This window comes from Suricata suricatta, chromosome X, assembly GCF_006229205.1.
Source record: "Suricata suricatta isolate VVHF042 chromosome X, meerkat_22Aug2017_6uvM2_HiC, whole genome shotgun sequence".
NCBI lineage: Eukaryota > Metazoa > Chordata > Mammalia > Carnivora > Herpestidae > Suricata > Suricata suricatta.
Genome location: NC_043717.1, coordinates 18,742,949 through 18,769,363, shown reverse-complemented (window position 1 = coordinate 18,769,363; position 26,415 = coordinate 18,742,949). Strand labels below are relative to the sequence as shown.

At 39.0% G+C, this 26,415-nt stretch overlaps 1 protein-coding gene across 2 annotated transcripts; it reads right to left on the bottom strand.

Moving 5' to 3' along the window:
- Positions 1–7,178: 7,178 nt before the first annotated feature.
- On the bottom strand, positions 7,179–26,113 carry EIF2S3 (eukaryotic translation initiation factor 2 subunit gamma). 2 transcript variants are annotated; one of them, XM_029930131.1, is made up of 12 exons: positions 26,006–26,113; positions 25,429–25,492; positions 24,166–24,293; positions 23,962–24,083; positions 22,464–22,558; positions 21,113–21,271; positions 19,595–19,729; positions 17,922–18,016; positions 17,280–17,424; positions 15,951–16,120; positions 15,407–15,579; positions 7,179–7,614 (listed from the first exon to the last, which is right to left on the bottom strand). In XM_029930131.1, exons 1-12 carry the CDS (start codon positions 26,072–26,074, stop codon positions 7,551–7,553), a joined length of 1,419 nt encoding a protein of 472 aa, XP_029785991.1. In that variant the 5' UTR covers positions 26,075–26,113; the 3' UTR covers positions 7,179–7,550. The 2 variants fall into 2 exon arrangements, with proteins under 2 accessions (XP_029785991.1, XP_029785990.1); XM_029930130.1 differs by lacking the exon at positions 7,179–7,614 and adding an exon at positions 10,536–11,045.
- Between the last annotated feature and the right edge of the window lie 302 nt (positions 26,114–26,415).

Here is a 26,415-nt window from a genome sequence, read left to right as displayed (position 1 = left end):
ATCTCACATTCATGGGTTCGAGCCCCGTGTCAGGCTCTGTGCTGACAGCTAGCTCGGAGCCTGGAGCCTGCTTCCGGTTCTGTGTCTTCTTCTCTCTCTGCCCCTCCCCCTCTCATGCTCTGTCTCTCCCTGTATCAAAAATAAATAAAAACATTAAAAAAAAAAGTGGAACATCGGTTTACCAAACAACCTAACGTTTATCTCACTCCTAGGAATCCACTTAAGAGAAATGAAAACACGTGTCCTTGAATGCTAACGTTCACTGCAGTATTATTCTTAATAGCCAAAGAGTGGAAACAATCCAAATGTCCATCAACTGGTAAATGGATAAAATGTGCTGTCTTTACAGTGGAATGTTATTCAGCAATAAAAAGAAACAAACTACTAATATGTGCTACAACCTACAACATGGATGAGTCTCAAAAACATCCTATCTGGAAGAATTCAGATGCCAAAAGACTACATATTGTAGGCTTGAGGGAATTTTCTGGAGTGATGGAAACGTTGTAGATCTTGCCCGGGCTATAGATACATGGGCGTATAAAATAACCAAAACTCATCAAACTGAACGCTCAAGATTTGTGGGATTTATTGAATATGGATTATGTCTAAACAAATTAACAAAACCTTTTTTGATTCTGCTATAAAAGTCCCAAGTGGGAAGTGTCTGGCCTTCAGTATTTTAGAAATGAGAAAGGCTGAAAGAAAATTAATGAGTGAAGTACTTAGTAAAAAATAGGACAATCAATCCAAAGGAAGTAAAAGAAAATAACAAAGGTAAGAAATCAATGAAATAAAAATAAGAGACTAAAAACAGCCAAAAAAAGGTCTTTTGCAAAAAGAAAAACATGAATCATAATAGTAGTTGATGAGAAACTTTAAGACAAAAGATTGCTGCATGAGTTTGACGATGCAACCCACTGGACTGATGGGTTTTGTTGTATTTTCACAATCCTTTGGAGAAGGTTGAAGATGATTCTCAAGGGATGAACGTCTCATTTCAGTACCTTGTCATCACTCAGATGTGTTCCTGGTCAGGTGAAGCCCCTGCTGTGACATTCTTGACACACATTTATTGTTATCTATGAAAGATTTATTGTTACCAAAGTCTTTTGGAATGTGATACTGAAACTTATGAAACCTCTACATTTTTATGCTTATTGAGAGAATTACTCACTGTACACTTGTAGTAGAAAATTATATTTATTAGCAAGTATTTATTGTAGGAACATAGGCTGTAATAAATATACCAGTCCAACAGTGATCCACTTTAATGTATAATTTCACTACTGGGTAAGTGGCATGAATCCACAGACTGGCCTTGGCTTTCTCCCCATCAGCTTGTCAGAGAAAATGAACTTGGAATTCTAACAGGGTCAATGCTAAGCTGACATAGAGCTTGTTCCTTCGACACTGTTATTTTTGCTACGGTGAACAACAACCAATACTGCATTGTGAATTCTCAAAGCAATATAAGTTAAAGACATGATTTTCTCTAGGGGTTGTCATAAAACACTTTCAGGACCAAAATTTTCACCTTTAATTTTAAACAGGGCTGAATCAAAGGGTGGATTATGGTTTTGTTTCACAATAGAACAAATGTACCACAAAATGCACTTAACATTCCCTTCTAACATTTAGGTGTCTTACAATTGTTGCTATAAGAAACAATGCTGGAATAAACATCCTATCTAGATCTTTGTGAACAGAGCAAATGTTTGTTTATGATGACTTCCCAGATAAAGATTTCTGGGTCAAGGGGTGAGATATTTTAAATCTTGATAGATTTAATCTAACTGGGAGCGCCTGGGTGGCTCAGTCAGTTGGGCATCCAACTTTTGCTCAGGTCATGATCTCAGGGTTTTTGAGTTTAAGCCCTGCGGCGGGGCCTGTGCTGACAGCTCATAGTCTGGAGCCTGCTTCAGATTCTGTCTCCCTCTCTCTCTGCCCTTCCCCCCACAGCCCTCATTCTCTCTTGCAAAACTAAACATGAAAAATAAAAATATAATCAAACTTCCCTCTTCAAAGAACAGTCCAGTTTCTACTTTTCACCAACAATATATCCTCACCAACACTGACTTGTATAAATCTTTTCAATTTTTGCAAATTTTATTTTTTAGTATAGTTGACATAATTTTTGCCAATTTTAATGAGTGAAAGCAAATCACATTGTTTTCACATTTCTTTTTACTAGATATGTTTAGCACTTAATTTTTTTAATGTTTGTTTATTTTTGAAAGAGAGAGAGAGGGACAGAGTGTGAGTAGGCGAGGGGCAGAGAGCGAGGGAGACATAAAATCCGAAGCAGGCTCCAGGCTCTGAGCTATCATATCAGCACAGAGCCTGATGCAGGGCTTAAACTCACGAGCTGTGAGATCATGAGCTGAGATCATGACCTAAGTCAGATGCTTAACTGATTGAACTGCCCAGGCACTCCGATAGGCTCAGCACTTTACAAATCTGTGTTGGGTACATGTATTTCTTGCATAAATAGCCCACCCACATTTGCAACATGGATTTTCCCTGTTGCCAGAAGCTGAAGACAGACATATTGTTCAAAAGTGGTGCTCTATCCCCCAAATGCAATGTTATTTCCCTAATGCCCAGTATTTGTAAACATCTCATTATAATTTTTAAGTCTATTTTGACAGAGTGTGAGCAAGGGAAGGGCAAAGAGAGAGAGAGAATCCCAAGCAGGCTCTACAGTGTTAATGCAGAACCTGACGCCGGGCCAGAACCCACAACCTGTGAGATCATGACCTGAAGCAAAATCAAGAGTTAGACAGCCAACTGTCTAAGCTACCCAAGTGCCCCTGTGAACATTCCCTTAAATGAAATCGTTAAGGATTTGCCTAAGTTCTTCCTGAACAGTGATACAATCCCTGAGTATAAAAGTACAATTGCCCAGGACAAAACTCATTTTCTCTGATTCAGCAAGACTTGACCTTTAAGCAAGTCACTGGCAGCAGCACAGCCCATTCCTGTTAAGTCTGAGGCACAGAGAAAATTCCATGGAGGAGATGCCACATCTGCTCTCCTACCTGTGGGACTTGACTGCCACTAACTTCTGTCTTTGCCCAAGTCAAATAAGTGTGCTCATGAGTCAACACGATCTTTCCTTCTGCCAGTCTTTAACTCATCTAAAGGGACACAATAAATACTTTGTCCCATTTCTATTTTGTATCTTACCAATCTGTTCTAGGAATATTCATCTTTCACATGTCATTTAAGTTTTAAATATTTTCTCTCTGTTCTGAGCTTTTATTAGACGTCAGATCTGCCAAATTCTCCTTTATGGTTTTTGAGTTTGTTTTGCATTCCTCATACATATTATTAAAATAGACAAAAATTTTGTCTTTATTCCTAATTTTGTCTCAATAAAATGAAACCTTAGATAATATTTTAAATAAAAGATGTTTTATCTCCAAATGGCTAGCCATTTAAACTAAAAATATCTTTCCTTTTCCTCACGGACACAAAACATAACCTATAGCATGTATTACTAAAATTTTATATATGACTATAGTTTGTTCCAATGGTCTATTTCTGCATCAATACCGCACTTATTTTTTTTTTAGAGAGAGAGAGAGAGAGAGACCGCTCAAGTGGGGGAGCAGGGCAGAGGGGGAGAGAGGGCGAGAGAGGGAGAGAGGGAGCGAAAGCGAGAGAACATCCTAATCCTGACGGGGGGCTAAATCTGATTGATGACGGTGAATCATGACCTGAGTCAAAATGAAGAGTCAGATGCTCAACCGCCTGAGCCACCAGGCACCCCAGTACCACAATTCTGATATTGTGGCTTTATAAAGTTCTAAAACATGGTAAGTCAGCTCTCCTATAATTCTTTTCCAAGCTTATTTAGCATTCTTACAAATTTACGTTTCCAAATCTTTATCAGCTGGACTAGTTCTTTAAAGTCTTACTGAAATTTTTATTCAGATTGCACTAAATTTACAGCAAAAAATGGCAGCCATCTATATAATATTGAGTATTCCCATACAAGAATATTCCCTATTTTCTCATTATTCCTATCTCCTTTTTTGTCCCTCAGGAAATTTTTCACTCATATACCTCTTGCAGTCTTGTTAAATTTATACGAGTTTATACACATTGCATTTTCTGATCTGTAGGTGTGTGCGTGGGGTGGGAGGCCGTAAGCTAATTAGTAAATTATTTAATACACTAATAATTTTTACATGGTATCTTTAACTCTTTCACCTCACTAAACTCTGCACAGTTCCTGTTTTTCAGTTTCTGGGTTGTATTTCTAGAGAATCTTATACCTTGTAAATAATGTTCTGTTGTTCCCATTCCCAGTATCTGTATCTCATTTGCTAAGCCTCAGAAAACACTGTCGTAGAACTGACGTGTTAGCTGCCATTCTTGACTTGTTGCAGACCTTAATGAAAATACAGAGAAACAATAATGTGAATTCCAGTGTCATGCCACTGATAACTGCTTCCCATCCTGAGTTTCATCCTAGTTATTTCATTAACCTCACAACTCCATGTTTTTACCCAACCAGAACTTTTTATCCTACTTACAGTATTACGGAGAATGTCACTGTGCTCCAATATTTCATCATTCAAAACCATGATTCTGATAGTTCTCTACTAAGTACACTATGTCAGGCTAATAGTTTCCTTCTCTACATTACCTACATTTAAAAAGTTACTGTGGGGCGCCTGCATGGCTCAGTCGGTTAAGTGCCAACGTCGGCTCAGGTCATGATCTCATGGTTCCTGGGTTCAAGCCCCGCATAGGGCTCTGTGCTGACAGCTAGCTCAGAGCCTGGAGCCTGCTTCTGATTCGGTGTCTCCTCTCTCTGACCCTCCTGTGCTCGCACTGTCTCTGTCTCTCTCTCAAAAATAAATAAAAAACATTAAAAAAAAAGTTACTGTGGATTTTATTAAATCATCTTCAAGGTATGCTTTTTTTTTTTAATCTCTTTAACATCAATGTGTATAAAAGAATGCATTACTCTTTTAATATCTTGCTGGACTTAATTTACTAGTATTTTAGTATGGATTTTATAAGTTGGTGAGAATAAACTCTAGTGGTCTTTGGTATTTTGGTTTTGGTAGTATTCTCTCCAGGTTTGGGCAGCAGGGATAACTTTGAACAGTGAGTTATGAGGTCTCCTTTTTTGTCTTTTGATTTCCCATATTCTTAAAGTTTAAACAAAAATGACCTATTCTCTTGTGGGGAGAAGCACTGTTATATGGAATCCAATTTGAAAATAAACTATTAAAAAAATGACCTATTCTGTGAAATTGGGCAGAATATATATTGAGTTTGTGGAAACTTTTGCAGAGGTAATTTTTTAATAATTCAAGTTAATTGACTAAGTATTTTAAGGGCATGTTTCATTTTCAATGATTTATAAAAATTTTACTAATTTTAGAAAAGCATCTATTTCACTGAAAGCTTCACCATATTAAATTTTTCTAGAAATGAGATTTCAGAAGTTTTAGGAGTACAGTTACATGCACTCTTGTTAGAAGAAAATTCTTTTTCCTCTGCAAAGCCCCAACATACACACATCATCCTTGAAAATTACATTCAGAGTGAAATAGTGAGAACTTTCTAGGTCAGTCTGGAAATCATTTGGATGTCACAGCAACATTGCCCTCAAGCCCCCCCCCCCCCATTTCCGAGAGACTAGCTTTACAACTTATCATACATCATTCTCTTACAAAGAGGCAACAGGGTTGTGCTGAGAACAGACTGAAATGGGTCAAGTGTGGAAGTAGGAAGGAGTTACAGGGCTATTGTAGGTGAGAGCCAATGGTGGTTTCAACTACGTTAACAGTGGAGTGGATGAGAACTGGTCAGACTCTGAACCGCGTGACGGGCGAGCCAACAGGACTTATACACACAATGTGCTTTCATCAGTAACACTGCATTACAGGCAGATCCTCAACCAGGTAGAGCTTTTGCTACGAATCAATGCACTGACTTCAAGTTTTAAGGAAATTAGGCTCACTGTTTTCGTATCTGTCTATAGCACAGTGCTTTGCAAATTTGTTGAAATTCATGTGGATGATCGAAACAGACAAGACTTCTTTCAATTGTGACATGGTATTACTTAAGATAAATTTAGTCAACTATTGAAGTGTTGGCTCTTATATTATTCCAGAATTTCTTATGGAAGGGGCTTATAAAACACATGGGGACATGCTAAATATAAAACGTGTCTGGATTAGAACCTTGCTTTATTTATGTGTCCTTAATGCTACAACACAACCCTTCCAAGTCAGTCAAGTATGTAACATTATACCCTTTTTCAAAACTTGTAATTCATAGTTATATCTTCTCAATTTTTACAATGCAGTTTCAATGCCTAAAAAGGCATAACATGATGACTGTGGCATCAAGTCCCAAGTTAAATACAAATTAAAAAAAAAAAGCAAACTGGAGAAGATTATCAGCAAAACTCCGTCAATTCTGTTGTTTGATAAACCTACTTCTCAACTCTCTAAACTTGTTTCTTACCATTGGGTGGGTGGGGGGGGGGGGGTTAAAAATACCAGTGCCAGGGCTCTACCCCTAGCAAATTAAATCAGAATCTCTGCAGGCCAACTCTCTCTCTCTTTTTTAAAAACATTCTCCAGCAACTCTAAGGTCAGCCAGGGTTGGGAGCTACTGCTCTAGGAGAATCTTAGAAACAAAAATAAGTAAAAATAAAAAAGTACAGCACAAAGAAAGTGCCAGAACATGGAGAACAACCTCTTGAAAAGTCCAAAGGCTACTAATATTAGAATCTACATTATAGGCAGACCAATTAATCAGTTAAGAAAAAACCAAATAAGGCCTAGAAAGATGTTACTTATCTAGAATCATCTGGTGTAACAGTGTTTTGCAATGGGGGAAAGCTAGTGGGTTTCAGATATAAACCAAGCAGAAACAACTGCAGGGCATCAGGGAGAGGGTGAGGAGAAGTGGCTCTAGCTTCCTGGGTTCCAGTCAAGGAACGAGGAAGGGGATGGAAAATGGTGTTCAGCAGAATGAGTTCCTATGTTCTAAAGGGGAATTTTTTAATTAATTTCCTTTTAACTCACTGTTTCGAACATAAAGTAACATTAAATATGGGGCAAAGGAAAGCTGGTTTTCAAGAATTTGTGTCTTTGAGTTTTTACTTCATACAACAGTTCTTCAGGCCTAGAACTATTCAAAGATAAATCATGCAAAATAAGAACACCTTTATTTCAAACAGGTTTGTTGGTATGTGTGCTACAGCAAAGGCTGGTTACCACAGCAATTTCATTTCAAACCTGCAATTATGTATAAATTAGACATTAATTGCGAAAGATTAATTTCTGCTAAAATGTAGATTCAATCCAACATTATGCCAATTTTTACATTTATTGTAGACCCTAATTTAGCAGTAGAGGTTAAATTTTCATCACCAAAAAATGAGAATAACCTTACAGCTGCCACTAAGGTAATGAGCTGTGAAATTAATTTCCCAGTACTGCTATGAAAATATACCCCTAGGTTGTAAAGAGAAAGTCTGACTCGATCCAAATGTATTATTTAACTGGAATTCTTCAGTCATCATCTACTGTTGGCTTGATTGTCACTCCTCTTCTTATTTGGCCCCAACCAATTAAACTGCAAAAAATAAAATTAAAAAATCATGAATTTCACACCCCTTTCATTTACTATTACCATACAATCATATGACATAACTGGTTTTACTTGCCTATCTGCTAAACTTGAATGTTTCCAAAACCTGGTGCTCCATTAAGAAAGCTCACACTATCTTTGCAGATTCTCAGACTCACAAAGATGGGCTCCAGCCAGAATAAGTGACCAAAAAAAGCAAGTAAGTTGCTACTACAAACATGCTTGTCTTGGGGCACCTGGGTGGCTCAGTTGGTTAAGTGTCCAGGTCATGATCTTGCAGTTCGTGGGTTCGAGCCCCACATTGGGCTCTGTGCAGACAGCTCAGAGCCTGGAGCCTGTTTCGGATTCTGTGTCCCCTCTCTGCTCCTCCCTGACTCCTGCTATATCATTCTCTCTCAATATTAAATAAACACTAAAAAAAAAACCAACCAAATATGCTTGTCTTTATTCTATCAAAATATACTAATCCCTCAAGAACCACCAGTCTAGTCCACTTAAGGGAATCATGCTGATACACAATCCACCACAGTCTGATTTTCTAAAAAATCTCATTCTCTATCCTCTTATTGAAAAATCCTTTTTTACCAATTCACAGCACTCAAAAGATCACAAAGGATTTCGCATGACCTTGACTGGAAAAGAAAACTGAGAGAGGAACTAGAATATATAGTCTAATAGCAGATTACTCTCAGTCGTAGAAGAAACTCTGCTCCCTTCTGGTGTTTTCTCTAATCAAGGACTAGGCTGGATTGCTACCTCAACAATAGCTTCTAGAACAAAACCCACCTAACATGGGGTAAAACCACAATTCTAAAGAATATAAATCATTAAATGCTCTCATTTAAAAATGTTAACATACTTGCTAACTTAAATTTGTTTTTAAAATACTTTTATTATTGAAGTATAGTCAGCATACTAGATTTTTATCAGTTTCAGGTATATAATATAGCGATTGCACAATTCTCTAGATAACTCAAGGCTTACCATTAAGTGTACTCCCGATCTGCTGCCACACAATATGACATTACTGACTATGCTCCCTCAACTGTCACTTTTCATCTGGAGGACTTACTTAGTTTGTAACTGGAAGCCTTAATCCTCTTTGCCCATTGTACCCATCCTCCCACCCACCTCACTCGGCCACCAGAAGCCACCAATTTGTCTCTGTATTCATGAACCTGCTAGCTTTGTTGTTAGAGTCCACATTTTAAATGAAACCATTTATTTGTCTTTCTCAGGGCACCTGGGTGACTCAGTTAGTTAAGCGTCTGACTTCAGTTCAGGTCATGATCTCACAGTTCATGGGTTTGAGCCCCGGGTTGAGCTTTGTGCTGGCGGCTCAGAGCCTGGAGTCTGCTTTGGATTCTGTGTCTCCCTCTCTCTCTGCCCCTCCCCTGCTCACACTCTGCTTCTATCTCAAAAATATGGATAAAGACATTTAAAAGCAGTAATTGTCTTTCTCTGACTTCTTTCACTTAGTGTAATAGCTCTATTCACACTGTCACAAATAACAAGATTTAAATTTTTTATGGCTAATATTCCATTGTGTACATATACATCTACTTTATCCAATCATCTATGGATGAACTTGGCTACTGTAATAACACTTCAATAAACATAGGGCTGTATCTTTTCAAATTAGTGTTTTAATTTATTTTGGGCAAATATCCAAGAGCGGAATTACTAGAATTTTTAAGTTTTTGAGGAGCTTCCATGTTTTCCACAGTATTTGCACCAATCTACATTCCTACAAATGCGTGAGGGTCTCCTTTCCTCTGCATCCTTGCCAAGCACTTGATTTTTGATACTAGCCACTCTGTGTAGTGTAAGTTATATCTCATTGTGGTTTTGATTTGCATCTCCCTGATGATGAGTGATACTGAGCATTTTTCGTTTGTTGGTCATCTGTATGTCTTTGGAAAAATGTCTATTCAGGTGTCCATTTTTTAATTGAATTGTTTGGGCGTTGTAGACTCCGGGTCTGAAGTTCTCTCTTGAATTAGCAAGAGAGCAGGATGCAAGATTAAAAAATAGAGAGATGGCTAATGTCTGGGAAAGACAAGAGCCCTGAATAGGGAATCCTTGCTCCTTATTTATTAAGATCAGAAGGCTTACAAAGGTGATGGGCGTGCACAAAGAAACTGTGAACATCACCTTATGGGCACACAGGACAGGGTTTTTGTATTTTATTTTTTTGAAGATACACAGTATTTGGGGTTTGGGTCGATATAAAACAAAATCCAGGCACTGGGCAGATGGTTGTTAATGGCAGATAGAAGGCACCGTGTCTGTTTATCTCAGCGAGCCCAGGGGAGAGGCTGGATTCAGGAAATAACCTCAGGGTTAACAAGATGTCTTTTCTTTTGTGAACCATCTCCACTCTGGGCTGCTGTGGTCTGTAGTCCAATTTACTTTTTTACCTAACGTGGCCCTATTCTCCTGGGAAAGCAGCTTCTTCTCTGCTATAGGACTAAATTGGGGGCACTTCTGCCCTGCATGCCTAATCTTGCTCACCTCATATACCTTTGTATTGGGAGCCTCTGCGCCCATTCTTATCTTGGGCCTCTGCCCGCCCCTCTCTATTTTTGGGGTTTAGCCCCCCTATTCTTGGGGTGTCTTTGCACCATCCTATTCTCAGGGTGCCAATCATGTCTACCCAAACTCGGGTGTGAGCATACTAAGGCTTTTAATTCTTCTACGCCTTACTAACCCACTGGTATAAGCCTGGGGGACTCCTAAACCTATCCTCCACACTTGGGAGTTTTTGGTGTTAAGTTGTAGAAGTTCTTTATATGTTTTGAATATTAATCCCTTATCGGAGCTATCATTTGCAAATACCTTCTCCCATTCAGTAGGTTGTCTTTTCATTTTGATGGTTTTCTTTTATTGTGCAAAAGCTTTTTATTTTGGTGTAGTCCCAATAGTTTATTTTTGCTTCTGCTTGCCTTGCCTGAGGAGACATATCCATAAACATGTTGCTAAGGCTAATGCCAAAGATTACCATGTTTTAAGTTTTATGGTTTCAGGTCTCACATGTCTTTAGTCCATTTTGAATTTATTTTTGCATATGATGTAAAAAAGCGGTCCAGTTCCATTCTTTTGTGTGTAGTTGTTCAGTCATCCCGCCACCATTTATTGAAGAGACTCTTTTTTCCCAACTGTATATTCTTGCCTTCTCTGTCATAGATTACTTTACCACACAAGTGAGAGTTTATTTCTTGGATATCTTGTTCCATTAATCTATGCGTCTATTTTTGTGCCAGCACCATAATGCTTTGATTACTAGAGCTTTGCAGTATAGCTTGAAATCTGGAATTGTGGTTTCTCTCCAGCTTTGTACTTCTTTCTCAAGACTACTTTGCCTATTCGGGACTTTTTGTGGCTCCACATAAATTTTAGGATTATTTGTTCTAGTTCTGTGAAAAATGATAAAGCATTTTTTAAGAATTTATTTATTTTGAGAGACAGCAAGCAAGAGTAAGCATACAAGCAAGGGGAGGATGAGAGAGAGAGAGAGAGAGAGAGAGAGAGAGAGAGAATGAATGAATATCCCAAGGAGGCTCTGCACTGTCAGCGCAGAGCCCAACATGGGGCTTGATCCCACAAAATGGGAGATTATGACCTGAGCCGAAATCAAGGGTCAGATGCTTAACCAAAAGGGCCACCCAGGCAACCCAATGCTATGGTATTATGATAGGAACTGGACTGAATCTGTAGACTGTTTTGGATGGTATCGACATTTTAGCAGTAATTCTTCCAATCCAAGGGAAGTCTGGGTGGCTCAGTTGGTAAAGTGTCTGACTTCAGCTCAGGTCATGATCTCACGACTCATGAGTTTGGGCCCCATGTCGAGCTCTTTGCTGACAGGTCAGAGACTGGAGACTGCTTCAGATTCATTGTCTCCCGCCCCTCCACCAGTCACACACAATCTCTCTCTCCCTCGCAAACACACATAGGAGCACCTGGGTGGCTCAGTCGATTAAGTGTCCGACTTTGGCACAGGTCATGATCTGTTTAAGAGTGCAAGCTGCGCATCGGGCTCTGTGCCGACAGCTCACAGCCTGGAGCCTGCTTCAGATTCTGTGTTGCCCTCTCTCTGCCTCTCCCCTGTTCACTCTCTGTCTCTTTCTCTCAAAAATAAACAACCATTAAAAAAAAAATAAAATAAGTAAACATTTAAAATGGTTTTAAAATAGTAATTCTTCTAATCCATAATCATGGTATATCTTCTCAGTTATTTGTGTTGTCTTCACTTTCTCTCACCAAAGTCTGACAGTTTTCAGAGTATAGGTCTTTCACCTCCTTGGCGAAATTTATTCCTAGATATTTTTTTCTTTTTGGTGCAACTGTAAATACGATTTTTAAAAAATGTTTATTTTTATTTCTGAGAGAGGGAGGAACGTGAGCCAAAGATGGGTAGAGAGGGAGAGAGAGGAGATCCAAAGCACGCCCCAGACTGAGAGCAACAAGCCCCATGCGGGGCTCAAACTCATGAACCGTGAGATCATGACCTGAGCCAAGGTCTGATAATCAATTAATTGAGCCACCCAGATACCCTGGATTGCTTTCTTAATCTCTTTCTGCTACTTTATTATTAATATGTAGAAATACAACAGTTCTGTATATTAATATTGCATCCTGCAACTTTTCTGAATCCATTTATTAGTTAAGAAAAAAATTTTTTTAATGTTTATTCATTTTTGAGAGACAGAGCATGAGCAGGGGAGGGACATAGAGATGGAGACACAGAATCTGAAGCAGACTCCAGGTTCTGAGTTGTGAGCACAGAGCCAGATGCAGGGCTTGAACCCATGAGCTGTGAGATCATGACCTAAGCAGAAGTCGGATGCTTAACGAACAGACCCAACCAAAGCATCCCTAAATATTTTTTTTAATGCTTATTTTTGAAAGAGAGAGTGAGCAAAGGAGGAGCACAGAGAGAGGGAGACATAGAACCAAGAGCAGGCTCCAGGCTCTGAGCTGTCAGCACAGAGCCTGAAGCAGGGCTCAAACCCCCGAACCATGAAATCCCGATCTAAGCTAAAGTCAGATGCTTACCTGACTGAGCCACTCAGGTGCCCCCATGTATTACTAGTTCTAGTTTTCTAGTGTAGTCTTGCTCATTTTTAAGCAAAATCTAAAGTTTCATTTGGATAGAAACCTCTATTTTTAAGTTATTTTTTAATGTTTATTTTTGAGAGAGAGAGAGAGAGAGTGAGCGAGCATGGGTGCAAACATGAGCAGGGAAGGGGCAGAGCAAGAGGGACAAAGAATTAGAAGCAGCTCCAGGCTCTGAGCTGTCGGCAAAGAGCCTGATGTAAGGCTCAAACCCACGAACCATAAGATCATGACCTGAGCCAATGTCAAGACGCTTAACTGACTGAGCCACCCAGGCGCCCCTTGGATAGAAACCTCTTACAGGATTAGCAGGCAAACACAAAAAAATCTTTTTATTTTAAATCCATTCTGATCTAGGACCTGTACCATTCTAACTGAGACTAATACACTCCATGCTGAGAGTTTTTTGAAGTTTAATATTTAAGCCTATTTTAAGATACCCAGGAAATCAGTGTGTCTATAATAGCAAATGGCATAAACACACCGAAGAATAAAATCAAATGACATAAATCACCACAAAGCAAGATTATTTACTTAAAATTCAATCAAAAGTTTAACTCTATCTCAATTAGAAAGTAATAATTCTGATCAATCTTCTGAACTGTAAATGAGGAGAAACCTTCATGGAGCACAGTATCAGGGAAGCCTTAATAAGGGAAGTAAGCAGTGAGGAAAGAACAGAGAGCCAAAGGTGATTTGAATAATTATGACCACAATGAGGACACAGAACAATGTAATTTAGAGGGTTTATGAGACAAAAAAGAAAGGAAGATAAAATGTATTGAAACAGGCTTCCAGAAAGATGTTTTAGGAAGATTAATTTTGACCAAACTCTTAACTAACAAAGGAAGAGGTAAATTAGGAATCTTTGGCAGTAACTTTTAGGTGGGAAGGATGGCTGTAAGGATATAATGAGGTCACAGAGAATAGGAAGTGTATATGCAGTAACTAACCAGGTAACTTAAAAGCCAAGTGTCAAAAGTCCAAGATGTGTGTGTTTCCTAGCCTTATCCACTCAAAGGACCTAGAAGGTATAGCACCCTAGGAGCAAGGAGCATACCTGAACCCACATCTTCACTTCTAAATACCATTTCCCACTAAAAGAAATTAAGACTTCCTTGGAAAAATGGCCAATTGCAAAACTGGAGCAGGGGAGGTATGAGATGAGTTTGGAACATTTTGTGCCAGAAAGTAAAGACCTGTCTAAAAAAAATCTGATGGGGACATGTCAAAAGGACACAGGAGTCAGCCTTAAGAGTCTCTACTGGATGAATCTTGAACAATTTGGGCATCAAAATAAATAAGGACAGTAATGAGTCATAACTCACTGAATAAAATAGGACTCCATGAGTCTACATTATAACTATTTAAGTAAATAATAGGAAAGAATAACAAATGAGGAGTGGTGGGTTTAGGGGAGGGGCGCCACCATTTTAATAATATAATAAAATTCAATTCAGACAAGAATCATCAGGGGATGAGGAATAGATTATTCACAGTCTCAACTAGTCTTCCCACAAAATTAAGTGCATAGGTAAAAAGAGTAACTAACTATAGGGGCGCCTGGGTGGCTTGGTGGGTTGAGTGTCTAACTTCAGCTAAGGTCATGATCTCATGGCTCATGAGTTCGAGCCCCGTGTCAGACTCTGTGCTGACAGCTCAGAGCCTGGAGCCTGCTTCAGATTCTGTATCTCCCTCTCTCTCTGCCCCTCCCCTGCTTACACTTTGTCTCTCTCACAAAACTAAAAAAATATTTTTTAAAAAGTTAAAAAAAAAAAAAAAGAGTAACTACATAGAAAATTAGAGGAAAACCTTAATTGCATAAGCAAAATTAACCTTTACAAGGAGAGGCAATCAGATCTCATGTGCTTCTGGCTATGATTCCCTGAAGAGACTTCATCAACTAACTATATGAGGCATTCCAGCCAAGATTACATAACCTGAATCTCATCTTAGGAAATGTCAGATACAGTGAGGAAGAGTCTAAAACCACACTAGCTTAAATTCTTCAAAATAGTCTATGTTAAGTAAAGCAAAGAAAAGCTGAGAAAGTTCCAGATTAGATATCAGAGAGAGGATAACTAAATGCAATGCATGAGCCTAGAATGCAGGGACTAGAGGACATAATTGGAACAGGTCATATAACCGGAATATCGACTGTAGATTTCAGTAGTTTATGAATGCTAACTTCCTCAAGCAATTATATAAGAGAGTATCGGTTTTTAGGAAATATACACCACTGTGTTAAGAGCTCAAGAGGTATGATACATACAACCTACTCCTCAAACAGCTGAGAAAAGAGTTTATACATACAGAAGAGTACTTACACATGCACTATGTAAAAATAGTGTATCTGAGAAAAAGGAATACAGGAGGGTATGTGCAATTCTTGCAATTTTTTTGTTCAGTCTGAAATTATCTCCAAATAAAATGTTTTAATCAGCCAAAGATAAGAGAACTATGGAACATAAATTCACTGGCTTTTTTCATAGGTTATGTGTATCACATATCAGGGCTAGAGATAAAATTTCAAAGCCATCCAAATAAAGAGCTGAGTCTCAATAACTGTTATGTTCAAGGTAAAGAGAGCATGTACACCACCAAGAACTTAAGGGAACTGACTGTCTTTTTTATTAGTGACAGAGGCTAATCAACTTACCGCCAGTGTTTCTCAACTCTTCGGCTGAGAGCAATTTTTTCTCCTACTTCCGTGCACACAGGATTAGTCAGAACAATTTTGCCCAAATCAGCCTTCACTGCACTCACTCTCCCTCCCGTTGACAGGGACCCTATGTTCACCATGAGCACTTCATTCTTAGACAGCTTTTGTACCTAGAGAAGTAAATCAGGGAAAAATAAAGACCAAAATCAAGAAAATGTTTTCCAAAAAGGAGTGCTTATTCTCCTACATCCTTGCCAACAAGATATGTCAACAAGTGTCCATCTCTACTAACTTAACCTGAGACTCATGTCACTGACATATGTGACATACATTTTTGTTTAGTTTTGTTTTTGGCTTTTTTTACTTTAACTGATGACCATATAGAAGTTCTCAAAAAAATCTGACTTCCTGAAAGTAGAAAAACAAATTTACTCACCTTTTTTTCCCCTTAATCCCATGTTAACTATAAAAAAGTGAACCTCAAAACCGGTCTTGACATCATTGCCACTTTTCTGAAACAGGAATTACAGAAAGCACTTACCTTTGCTGCTTTCTTGTCTCCTTCAGTGCGTACACCTAGAAGCCGTCTAAGTAGGAAATACGAGATTTCCAATTCCGTGAAGATCTCTGGTAAAGCTCCAACTGCACCAAGTACCTGTCCCACCATTCGGTCAGCTCGGCACAAAGTGGGGTCAATTTTTGTTCCCACTCCTGATATAAAACAAGATACATAAGGTCCAACTTTTTATTTCCAATAAAGCTGTTTACCCCAAACTTAGTCAAACAAGTACAGCACACACCTATACATTTTAATATACATTTATATTTCCAGACTCATGTAATAGCTACATAGGCAAGAGAAAACACCTGTCTTACCTGAAGAAAGAATCACAGACCTATGGATTAGTTGGGCCTTTGAGAAGAATCTTTTGATTTAAATTCTAAACAAAGGACAGAAATGACAGCCTAACTCAAAAGTGAGTCTGACTATAGTTAATAAAGAGTGAAAAGGTACAAAATTCACAATGAGTAATTTATAGAATATTTGTCTGTTGTTTCTCTGATGGAGGGCTAATAAAAAAAAAACTTCATGACTTCATATCTGATTCCTAGGATCCACTTCAGAGTATCGTAGCTGTGCATGAGGAGAGAGAAGATATAAAGATGAAGCAAGGACGGATAACTGTTCAAGCTGGGTAGTGGTTACATGAGCATTACAGTAAACTCTTAATTATAAGATGGAATAGAAAAATGAGTTTTACACCTAAAGACCAGAGAACCAAAAGACAAACTCCTTCTTTATCCAACAATTTCTTCTTTAATCCAAAGGTACAATAGGTCTGATTCTCACTAAATCTTATCTTTTTCCGGGTATCTGGTAATACAATAAGTTATAAGGGATCAGGAAATCCAAAAATCATCTCAGTAATTCCTATATAATGAGAGTTATTTTTTTATTCTCACCTCAGAGTAAGTATGATCTGACATGATTCAAGTCACATTTGTGGGTAACTTTTCATTTGCAAAACACACATAAAAACAACCACTCTCTACCCTAAAAACTGTGTAGACAAAAAAAGCATACTTAGGTATTTTAAATACTGGGTCATAAAACTTACTTTACTGCTGCTAATAGGCATTATTTTATATACTAAACCAAAATGTATTCTTTTATGCTTAAAAATAAATTTTACCAACACATGAAACAATCTTATGAACTAAAATCAACAGCTTAACCACACAAATATTCTCCCAACCCAATCATTTAAAATACCCAATTAAAAATCTATAATACACCTTTCTGGGTAATCCTTTTCTCATGAAAAATACCAAAAATTAAAAATGTAGGGATAAGAGAAAGAATCCTTACCAATAAGACCTCCTGGAGCAGCATACTGAAGATCATTATGCTCTGCAAAGAGCGACACAATTTTGGAAAAGATTGGTTTACACATGAGTTTTCCTTCACTATCTTTGGAAACAATGCCAGGTCTGACTTCTATCTCCTGGCCCACCTGTAAATACATGTTAGTAATTAGAATCAGTGTGGGATGACACAATACCACGTACATACCAAAAGTCCTGACAGGAAGACCCCATAATTGAAAGGCAATTCTTTCTCTATGTCAAAGATGCTATTAAAAAAAAATGCAGACACAGAGCTTCAAAACCAGAACCATTCACCCAACTGTTGCGAAACTTACCATACAAACCTATCTCCATATAAAATGTGCCCCATACTCAGAAAGAAAACAAATTTTATTTTCTATGTGGAGTATTCATATTATCCACCTTACTCTGGACCTCAGCTCAGGTCCTGATCTCACGTTTCATGAGACTGAGCTCATGCTGGACTCTGCACTGGCAGTGTGGAGCCTGCTTGGGATTCTCCTTCCTCTCTCTGTGCCTCCCCTACTCGCGATCGCAGTACCTCTCAAAATAAATAAAAATTAAAAAAAAAAAAAGACAAGGGAAAAACAAACAAAACAAAAACAATCAAACTCCAGTTCACCTTTAATACTCCTTTTAGAATACTACCACCAGCTACACCACCCTTAAGGTCATCGACTTCGCAGCCAGGTTTGTTGACATCAAAGGACCTGATAACTAAAAGAAAACAAAACAAATTAAAGCCGATTCTGCCCATTTCAACTTTAAATAGCAGCTACAGAGGCGCCTGGGTGGCTCAGTCAGTTAAGCATCAGACTTTAGCTCAGGTCATGATCTCACTGTCCGTGAGTTCAAGCTCTGCCTCTGGCTCTGTGCTGACAGCTTGGAGCCTAGAGCCTGCTTCAGATTGTGTCTCCTTCTCTCTGCCCCTCCTCCGTTAGCACTCTTTCTCAAAAATAAATACATGTTAAAAAAATTTTTTTAATTAATAAATAGTAGCCACATAATACTTACACACACAGTGGTGACTGTGTGACAAATCTATTATTATTACTGTGTTTATTGCAGCCTTACTTATGATGAAAAAAGGGGAAATTAATTAAAAGTTAATTGATAAGGGGCATATTATGGTACACTCATACAATGGAATATCATGCAGTTATTTAAAAAAAATGTTTGCAGGGCTTCTGGGTGGCTCAGTTGGTTAAGCGTCTGACTTCGGCTCAGGTCATGATCTCACAGTTTGTGAGTTCGAGTCCCGCATCAGGCTCTGGGCCGACAGCTGGGAGCCTGGAGCCTGCTTCAGATTCTGTGTCTCCCTCTCTTTCTCTGCCCCTCCCTTGCTCATGCTCTGTCTTTCCTTCAAAAATAAATAAACATTAAAAAATTTTTTGTAAATAAAATGATTTATAGAAGAATGTCTCAGCCATATGTAATGACCTGGAAAAATGACCCGTGTATACTGGTATACTGCTGAAAAGCCTCCTACACCTTTGTGTAGGAACCACAAGCTTAGATGCTCAAATTACATCAATATTGGTACTGTGAACTTAAATAAAAATGAAAGGGACATGAAAATCTTCATAATGGTACAATGAAACCATTTGTATGAAAGTTCTAATATCCTGTTTCTTACTAAAACATTTTAACTCTACAGAGAATACTGTATGACTCCATCCTGATTACATAACATACCACATACAGAGCACGAAAGGGTTCCAAGTTCCTTCTGTGTTCAGGACTGTCCCTCTTCCAGTAATGCAACCTACCATTGCCGATACAATCCCAGAATCAAAAAAAAAAAATTTTAGGGGCATCTGGATGGCTCAGTCAGTTAAGCATCCAATTCTTGATTCTGGCTCAGGTCATGGGATCCCATAGTTCATAGAATCAAGTTCTGTGTTGGGCTCTCTGCTGACAGCGTGGAGCTTGCTCAGGATTCTCTCTCCCTCCATCCCTCCCTCCCCCTCTCTCTCTCTCTGTGTTGCTCCCCACTCATGCTCATACTCTCTCTCAAAATAAATAAACTTAAGATCAAATTAAGAGTTAAAGACAGGGGCGCCTGGATGGTTCAGTCAGTTAAAGCATCCAACTTCGGTTCAGGTCATAATCTTGTGGTTCATGGGTTTCAGCCCCACACTGCTCTGTACTGACAGCTCAGAGCCTAGAGCCCGCTTCAGATTCTGTGTCGCCCTCTCTGACCCTCTCCTCCACTGCTCATGCTCGGTTTCTCTCTCTCAAAAATGAAAGTAAACATTAAAAAAAAAGGAATTAAAGACAAATATTGTCACCTACCAATAAGTCGGGGTTCTGAAGTAAAGTCTCTTGGGGGTACTGGAATTTTCTTCACGATGTACTCACAGACGACTTCAATATTGTATTTCAGCTGAGCAGAAATTGGAATAATAGGAGCTCCTTCTGCTACTGTACCTAAACGAGATTTAGATTAAGATTCTTTAGTTTTACAAAACTTCATCTATGTTACACAAAACAGTTAAGATTACTAAAACAGATGCCTAAACATCCCCACACAAATGTCAGCAACAGGTTGAAAGTGAAAATTCTGTTTAGAAAGCTAGCAGTATTGTTTGTTCTACTCCTGAAAATGAATACTAGTTCCTTTACAGCAAAAATTTGCTAAAATATATTAACATGTATATTTAGCATATTAAAAATGACAACACTGTCTAAAGGAATAAAATACTGACACTCCTGGGAAAGAGCACTTTACTAGTTGGAAGATTTCTAATAACATGTAATTAACCTTCCAATAAATGTCAAAATAAAATTATAGACTCTGTGCTAATCAAAGACTACTGGCTCATATAATATTTGCTCCTTATTAACTATATGTCCAACAGGCTGGGCAAAGAAATGGACCAAACATAATTAGATTTTAATCAAAAGGACTTATTCTTTTTCATCACGACAGACCTGAGTTCACAGGAGTCAACCTTTCCGCCAATAAGGCTAAGAAAGAACTGTCAACAACAAAATGCATGTTTTCTCTGAAATGAAAAACACTATGCTGTTAGAGAAATGGATACTACAACACTGTCCGTTCCAATGACCATAGTATTTACTTGGTAAGAATAAAAAGTAAGTTAAGACCTAAGTTTAAAAAAAATGCTTTTGTTTTTTAAAGAGAGTTGTTTTTTTTTTTTAAATCTGACAGTTTCCAGGACACAAACTTCAGTTTTCAGTCAGCAAAAATATACTTTAGTTTATCCTTCCAATTATAAAATAAAAAATCACTGGGATAAAATGTACAGCATGGGGAATATAGCCAACAATGTAATGACTTTGTGTGAGGATAGTTGGGGAGCATTGCATAATGTATAAAATAGTTGGAACTGTCAAATCAGTATGTTATACACTTGAAACTAATGTAATAGGTCAACTATACTTCAAAAAAAAAAAAGTTGGGGGGAGCACCTAGGTGGCTCAGTTGGCTAAGCATCTGACTTTGGCTCAAGTCATGATCTCATGGTTCCTAAGTTCAAGCCCCACATCAGGCTCTCTACTGTCAGCACAGAGTCTGCTTCGGATCCTCTCCTTATCTCCCTGCCCCTCCCCTGTGCTCCTGGCTCTCTCTCAAAAATAAATACTAAATCCTGGTTTATCAAAATCAGAAACAAAGATTTTACTAGCTGTATTAGGTGGCTAACAAGTACTAAGGAGAGAAAAAAGGCTTAAGATCCATATATGTTTTCTATTTCAGATGGTCTATTATAAATTAATTTAAAAACTGGTATCCAGATTAAACATCTTTCTAAATGATTCACAGATTTATTAAGTATCATGGCTTCTTACCTTGTACAAATGCAAGGATCTGTTCATACTGCTCTTTAGCCTGACTTTCTTTTACCAAATCAATTTTATTTTGTAGAATCAAAATATGCTTCAGTTTCATGATTTCTATAGCAGCCAGGTGTTCAGATGTCTGAGGTTGAGGACATGACTCATTACCAGCTAGGTGATGAAGAATCAAAAAGATGCCATGAGACTAGCTGGAAATATTGAGAGCAGGTAAATTCAGAGACAGAAAGCAGCTTAGTGGTTGTAGGGGGCCAGAGGGAAGGATGTGGTGCACAGTGACTGCTTAATGGGCATGGGTTTCCTTTTGGGGCAATGAAAATGTTCTGTAGCTAGAAGATGGTGATGCCTGTATAACATTGTGCACTCAATGTCACGGAGCTGTATGCCTTATATAGCTAAAATGGTAAATTTTATTTCATGTGTATTTTACTACCAAAAAAAATTTTTAACTGGCATCTAATAAAGAAAATTTGTCCAGGTCTTAGCCTTACTCAAAGCAAAAGTCCTGGTTATCACTGCCAGGTGTCCACCTTTTGCCCCTGCTTCACTCTCCATGCCTGCATTCACTAGAGCCTCCAAATCATTTGGCTCTCATCACCGGTCCTACGCAAGAAGCTTGGATTCAACAAGTTTAGCATCTCAGGGTTTGCCCTTAGCTTTTGTTAAGGGATAAGTCATAGCCCTCTGGCTCTATCCAGTCTTAGAGATGGTTTAACCCAGTCAAGCTCCTGAGAGGCAGAGAGTAATTAAAAAGGGAAGACGCTTATTACACTCTGTGAATTTCAACTACCATCAAAGGGTACTCTCTAACAAAGGGAGGGAAGAACACTCAATGTGAAGATAACCAGCAGTGTATCACACAAAATCAGCATGTTCTACTGTGCACTCCAATGATCATCTTCCCTAAGTAGTGATGTTCAGGTGCCCTGTACTGTTATCTATGTGGCATGCTTTTAAAAATTATGATCCATAGCAAAGAAATCTCTTGAGAGCTCACATAAGACCTTCGCTTTGAAAACCCCAATGAGGTCTACACTTTAGCACTTACTAGGACATTTGCATCTAAATAAAACCAGGGTGGGTCAATGTTGCAGTGGACGACCCACAAAATAAATAAAGAAATACATGTACACTTATAACTAAATTTGAAACTGCAATATTAAATCTTGTTTATTATTCTGTGATACCTGGTAGGCAGGGATGTCATCCTAGATGACACGTTAGCTCCCGTTTGTGTCACCTATAGCTAATGGAGATGGCCCTTCATGGCCTTGGTTCTCCTTTCAATACCCCATCCTGGCCTTGTTCTGCACTGATCTGTCCAAGGCAACTCTGACATATTTACCTATCAGCAGAAGGGCTGCATCCATCACGGCCGCACCGTTCAGCATAGTTGCCATCAAAATATCGTGGCCGGGGCAGTCAACAAAGGACACGTGTCTAATAATTAAGAAGAAACAACTGGTCCTAAGATCAATCCATATTTCAGCAGACAGAAATTCCCAAATCCAATCAAAAGGAAGAGGGTATAGAGTATTGTACAGAGTATGTGCTGGAAACGTCACTGATTTGAAAGCTAAAAGTGTTAACAGAACGGGCACTGCCATCTGAAAGAATAGTTCGCAAAAAATTCCTCTAGCACCGTAACAAGCCGGAACTGCCAATGTGAAGAAGAGATAGCAGTACTATTTTAATAAAACTATACTACTCATTAGGAATCACTGTTTCGAAAAAGTGTATGCACACACTGACATGATCTCAAACGGGGGTTAGCTGACTAAGGCCCTTAGGCCAAACCTGGCCCATACCCACTCAAGCATGTATTATTTGCATTTGCTTTTATAACACAAGAGCAGAGATGAGCAGCCTCTTCACAGAGAACCTAAGGTCTGCAAAGCTGTAAATATTTATGATCTGGCCATTTATTAAAAAAAAGTGCTGATCTCTGATGAGGACCAGAACCAGGGTAAGGCCAAGTGAGGAATCTGCCTCAGGTGTAAAATTTAAGAGGGTGCCAAAAAACTCACTAGTCAAAATAAATATTTAAATTTTAAAAATTTTAAAACAAAATTAACTCAAAAAAAATCCACGATGAGTAAAATATCAAAATTAACTAATAATGCCACACTGAGCCAAAAAGTGATACTGTAGAGAAAAAAAATCTGTAACTCAGTGTCTAATTTAAACAACCAATATTCTATTTATGAAGATTTCTTTGCATTAATTTCAAAAAGCACTGTTTCAAAACACTATTTATCTGGACTACTGAGGGATTTGGGGGGATCTTCCTCCTAACATTTGGGGCACAAAACCAAGAGTCCTCACTCTCACCTCTCCTGAGTCCCAGCCTCGCCCCAATCTGAAAGTTCCTTGTGGGCCATCCCCAGTCCCCCATTAACACAAGGCCAAAGTCTGTATCCTCTGAGAAAAAAACCAGGATATGAATCATATTCAGAAAACAGACAGGTAACAACACCATGTATTTAAGAGAGATAATTAAAAATGGCTTTATTCATCCACTATCTAAAAAATAGAAACATTGTTTAAAAAAAAACTTAGGGAGTCCGGCAAAAAGCATCCCCTAAGTCCAATGAGATGTGTTTCCACCTTCTTGCATGATACCTTTCCTTTGGAGAATTTGCACCTAAGTATCTAAACTGAGACTGAAATACTTGACTTTTCAAATTACTGTCATTATTGACAATAAAAACAATAAAATACAGAAAAATAACAAAAATACCCAGCAGTTTCATTACTTAAAATCTCAGTTAAAGATTTCAAAAAGCATAATCACAAGACAATAGAATATGATATATAAAGTGTTTTTAGCAGAAAGAGCTCACCTGACTAATTTGAAGTTCCCTTTGGTCCCTGGAATGTCTGTAGGGAACTCATCGGGTGTACTACTTCCACAAGATCTGTAACATTCTGGCCGAGGACAACTTGGGTCATCAAGTTTATAAATCTAAAAGTTCCAATGAGAAAAACATTCAAATACCTGCATATTCAACAAAGTTATTTCTAGTTCCACAGTACACACAGCTCACCTTAGCGTTAGCATATCCAAGCTTGATTGTAATATTTCTTTCTAGTTCATTTTTGAACCTGACAGTGTGAACTCCGGAAATAGCTTTTACAACTGTGGATTTCCCATGAGCTACATGACCAATTGTACCTACAAAGTAGAAGAAATTAATTCATGTGCATTCAATTATACCAAATACTTTTTCAAATAGCATGAGGGTAGAAAAGCCAAAGCCATAACTCACTATAAATATCAACATAAAACCAACAGTGACTTCAATTTTTCCTCCTTCATATTCTATTCTACCAAAACCTTATTCTGATATAGGACTGAATTAAACTTTCCATGTAATGACAACCTTGTTTAAAAACTACACTCAGTATAGTAAAAAATATTCATCTTATGTTTCTAATCACATAATTGATTTAAAATAAACACTCAACAAGAACATAAAATCCTATATAGTAAGAAACTTTCCAGTATATCCAGAGAGAAGTAAACAGGTATGAAACAACCTGAAACAACCATAAAAATTCATGAAAACAACCCAGGTTTAATCATGGTAATGCTACCAAGGGTAACATATATCTTATAATTTCTTAATAACCTGATGGTACGGCTTTATTTTTAACTAGGTTTAATTGTGCTGTTTGTACAGGCTGTCAGATACTCTTAACTTTATACTCAGTCAACACACCTTCTCTTCTAAAGTTCTAACCCTTTACTTAATAATAGCTTATATACCAAACAGAACTTTGGAAAATTCTGCCCTTGCAATAACCCTGTATGGCAAATACCACCACATTTTCACCTCCTCTGCTACATATGACTACATATTGCCTTATGCTACTGAACTTTTTATATGTATGTTCTCACCTAGTCTGTAAACTAGGCATGAACAACATGTGCTTCCCACAAACTCTGGCAGGTGCTTTGCTCACAAGGGCTCAAAGTCTATTTCTTGAAAGTCTGTGTCCTCATATAATTCAGGTAATCACACAAAAGGAGAGGTTAAAATTACTTGTCAAGATGAAAGGTTACCAAGTGACTCTAAGTTTATTTACTAATTTTGAGAAAGAGCGCACCCATGCGAGTGGGGGAGAGGAAGGGGGGGAGGGAGGGAGGGAGAAGGAGAAGGAGAGGGAGGAGAGAGAATCCCAAGCAGGAGACCCTGACAAAGGGCTGGAACCCACAAACTGTGAGATCATAACCTGAGCCCAAGTCAAGAGTCGGATGCTTAACCACTGAGCAACCCAGGCGCCCCACCAAGTTACTCTTAGCTTACCTATATTAATCGTGGCTTGTCTGCTGATAACTTCGTGTGAAAGTGGCGTCAACTTGCTAACATCCTGCAATCAAACATTTTTATTCTAAATCACTATACATAAGAACAATCACAACTTTCCTTTGATTTTACATTTGCTCCAGAGTTTCCAAAGCGCTTTTCCTGGAAAAGGATGCCCTGATGACTGGAAAGCCCTAAGAGTACTTCATCCTTAGAGAAGACAACTCCACTCACAATGGGAGATGTGAAGACCGAGGCCCCCCAAACTTGACAGTATTAGCGCTAAGGACTATGTAGATATTCCCTCCCTAGACCTTCAGAAGCGAAAACCTTAGTGAAGTTTAACACCAGTCGAATCCCTCGGGGGGCTCGAGATTCCACAATCGTACACCCCCATGCTCACAGACTTGCCCGAGGCACAGCCGGCGGCGCGAACTCGGCTCAGGGCGCCGGACTCCAAGGCTCCCTCCTCACGCATGCTCCCGACAGAGCGGCACTGCCTCGTCTCAACCCTTCCCGGGGGACTCGATCACCCACTTCGGAGCTCCCTCCGCATCCCTGCGGAGCCAAACCTTACCAAAGTGGCGAGATCCTGGCGAGAAAGATGCGGCTGCCCCAGAGTCACTCCAGCCTCGCCCCCCGCCATCTTGCTCCGAGAGGAAGGAAGTCGCCCCAGCGGCTGCCTGAGCAAGCGCAGGTCCCCTTGTAAGGGGCGGGGAAACGGAGGCGGGAAGGCCGACTAGGGCCCACGCCTGGGAAAGGAGGCTGGCCGGTGCCGCAGGGGCCTCGCTGCTTGGACTTCTCTCCGCTTGGGTTTACACAGTGCCTGCCGGCCGAATGACTAAAAACCAGGAGGCAAAGTTTCGGAATCTATTCGTCGCAGACCTGATGGATATTTGTGCAGGCAACGCTGAGGGCAGCCCCAGCAAAAGACACCCACCCCTCCCCTTCTTAGGCGGGTGATGTAACCGCCGCGCGCGCTAGCGA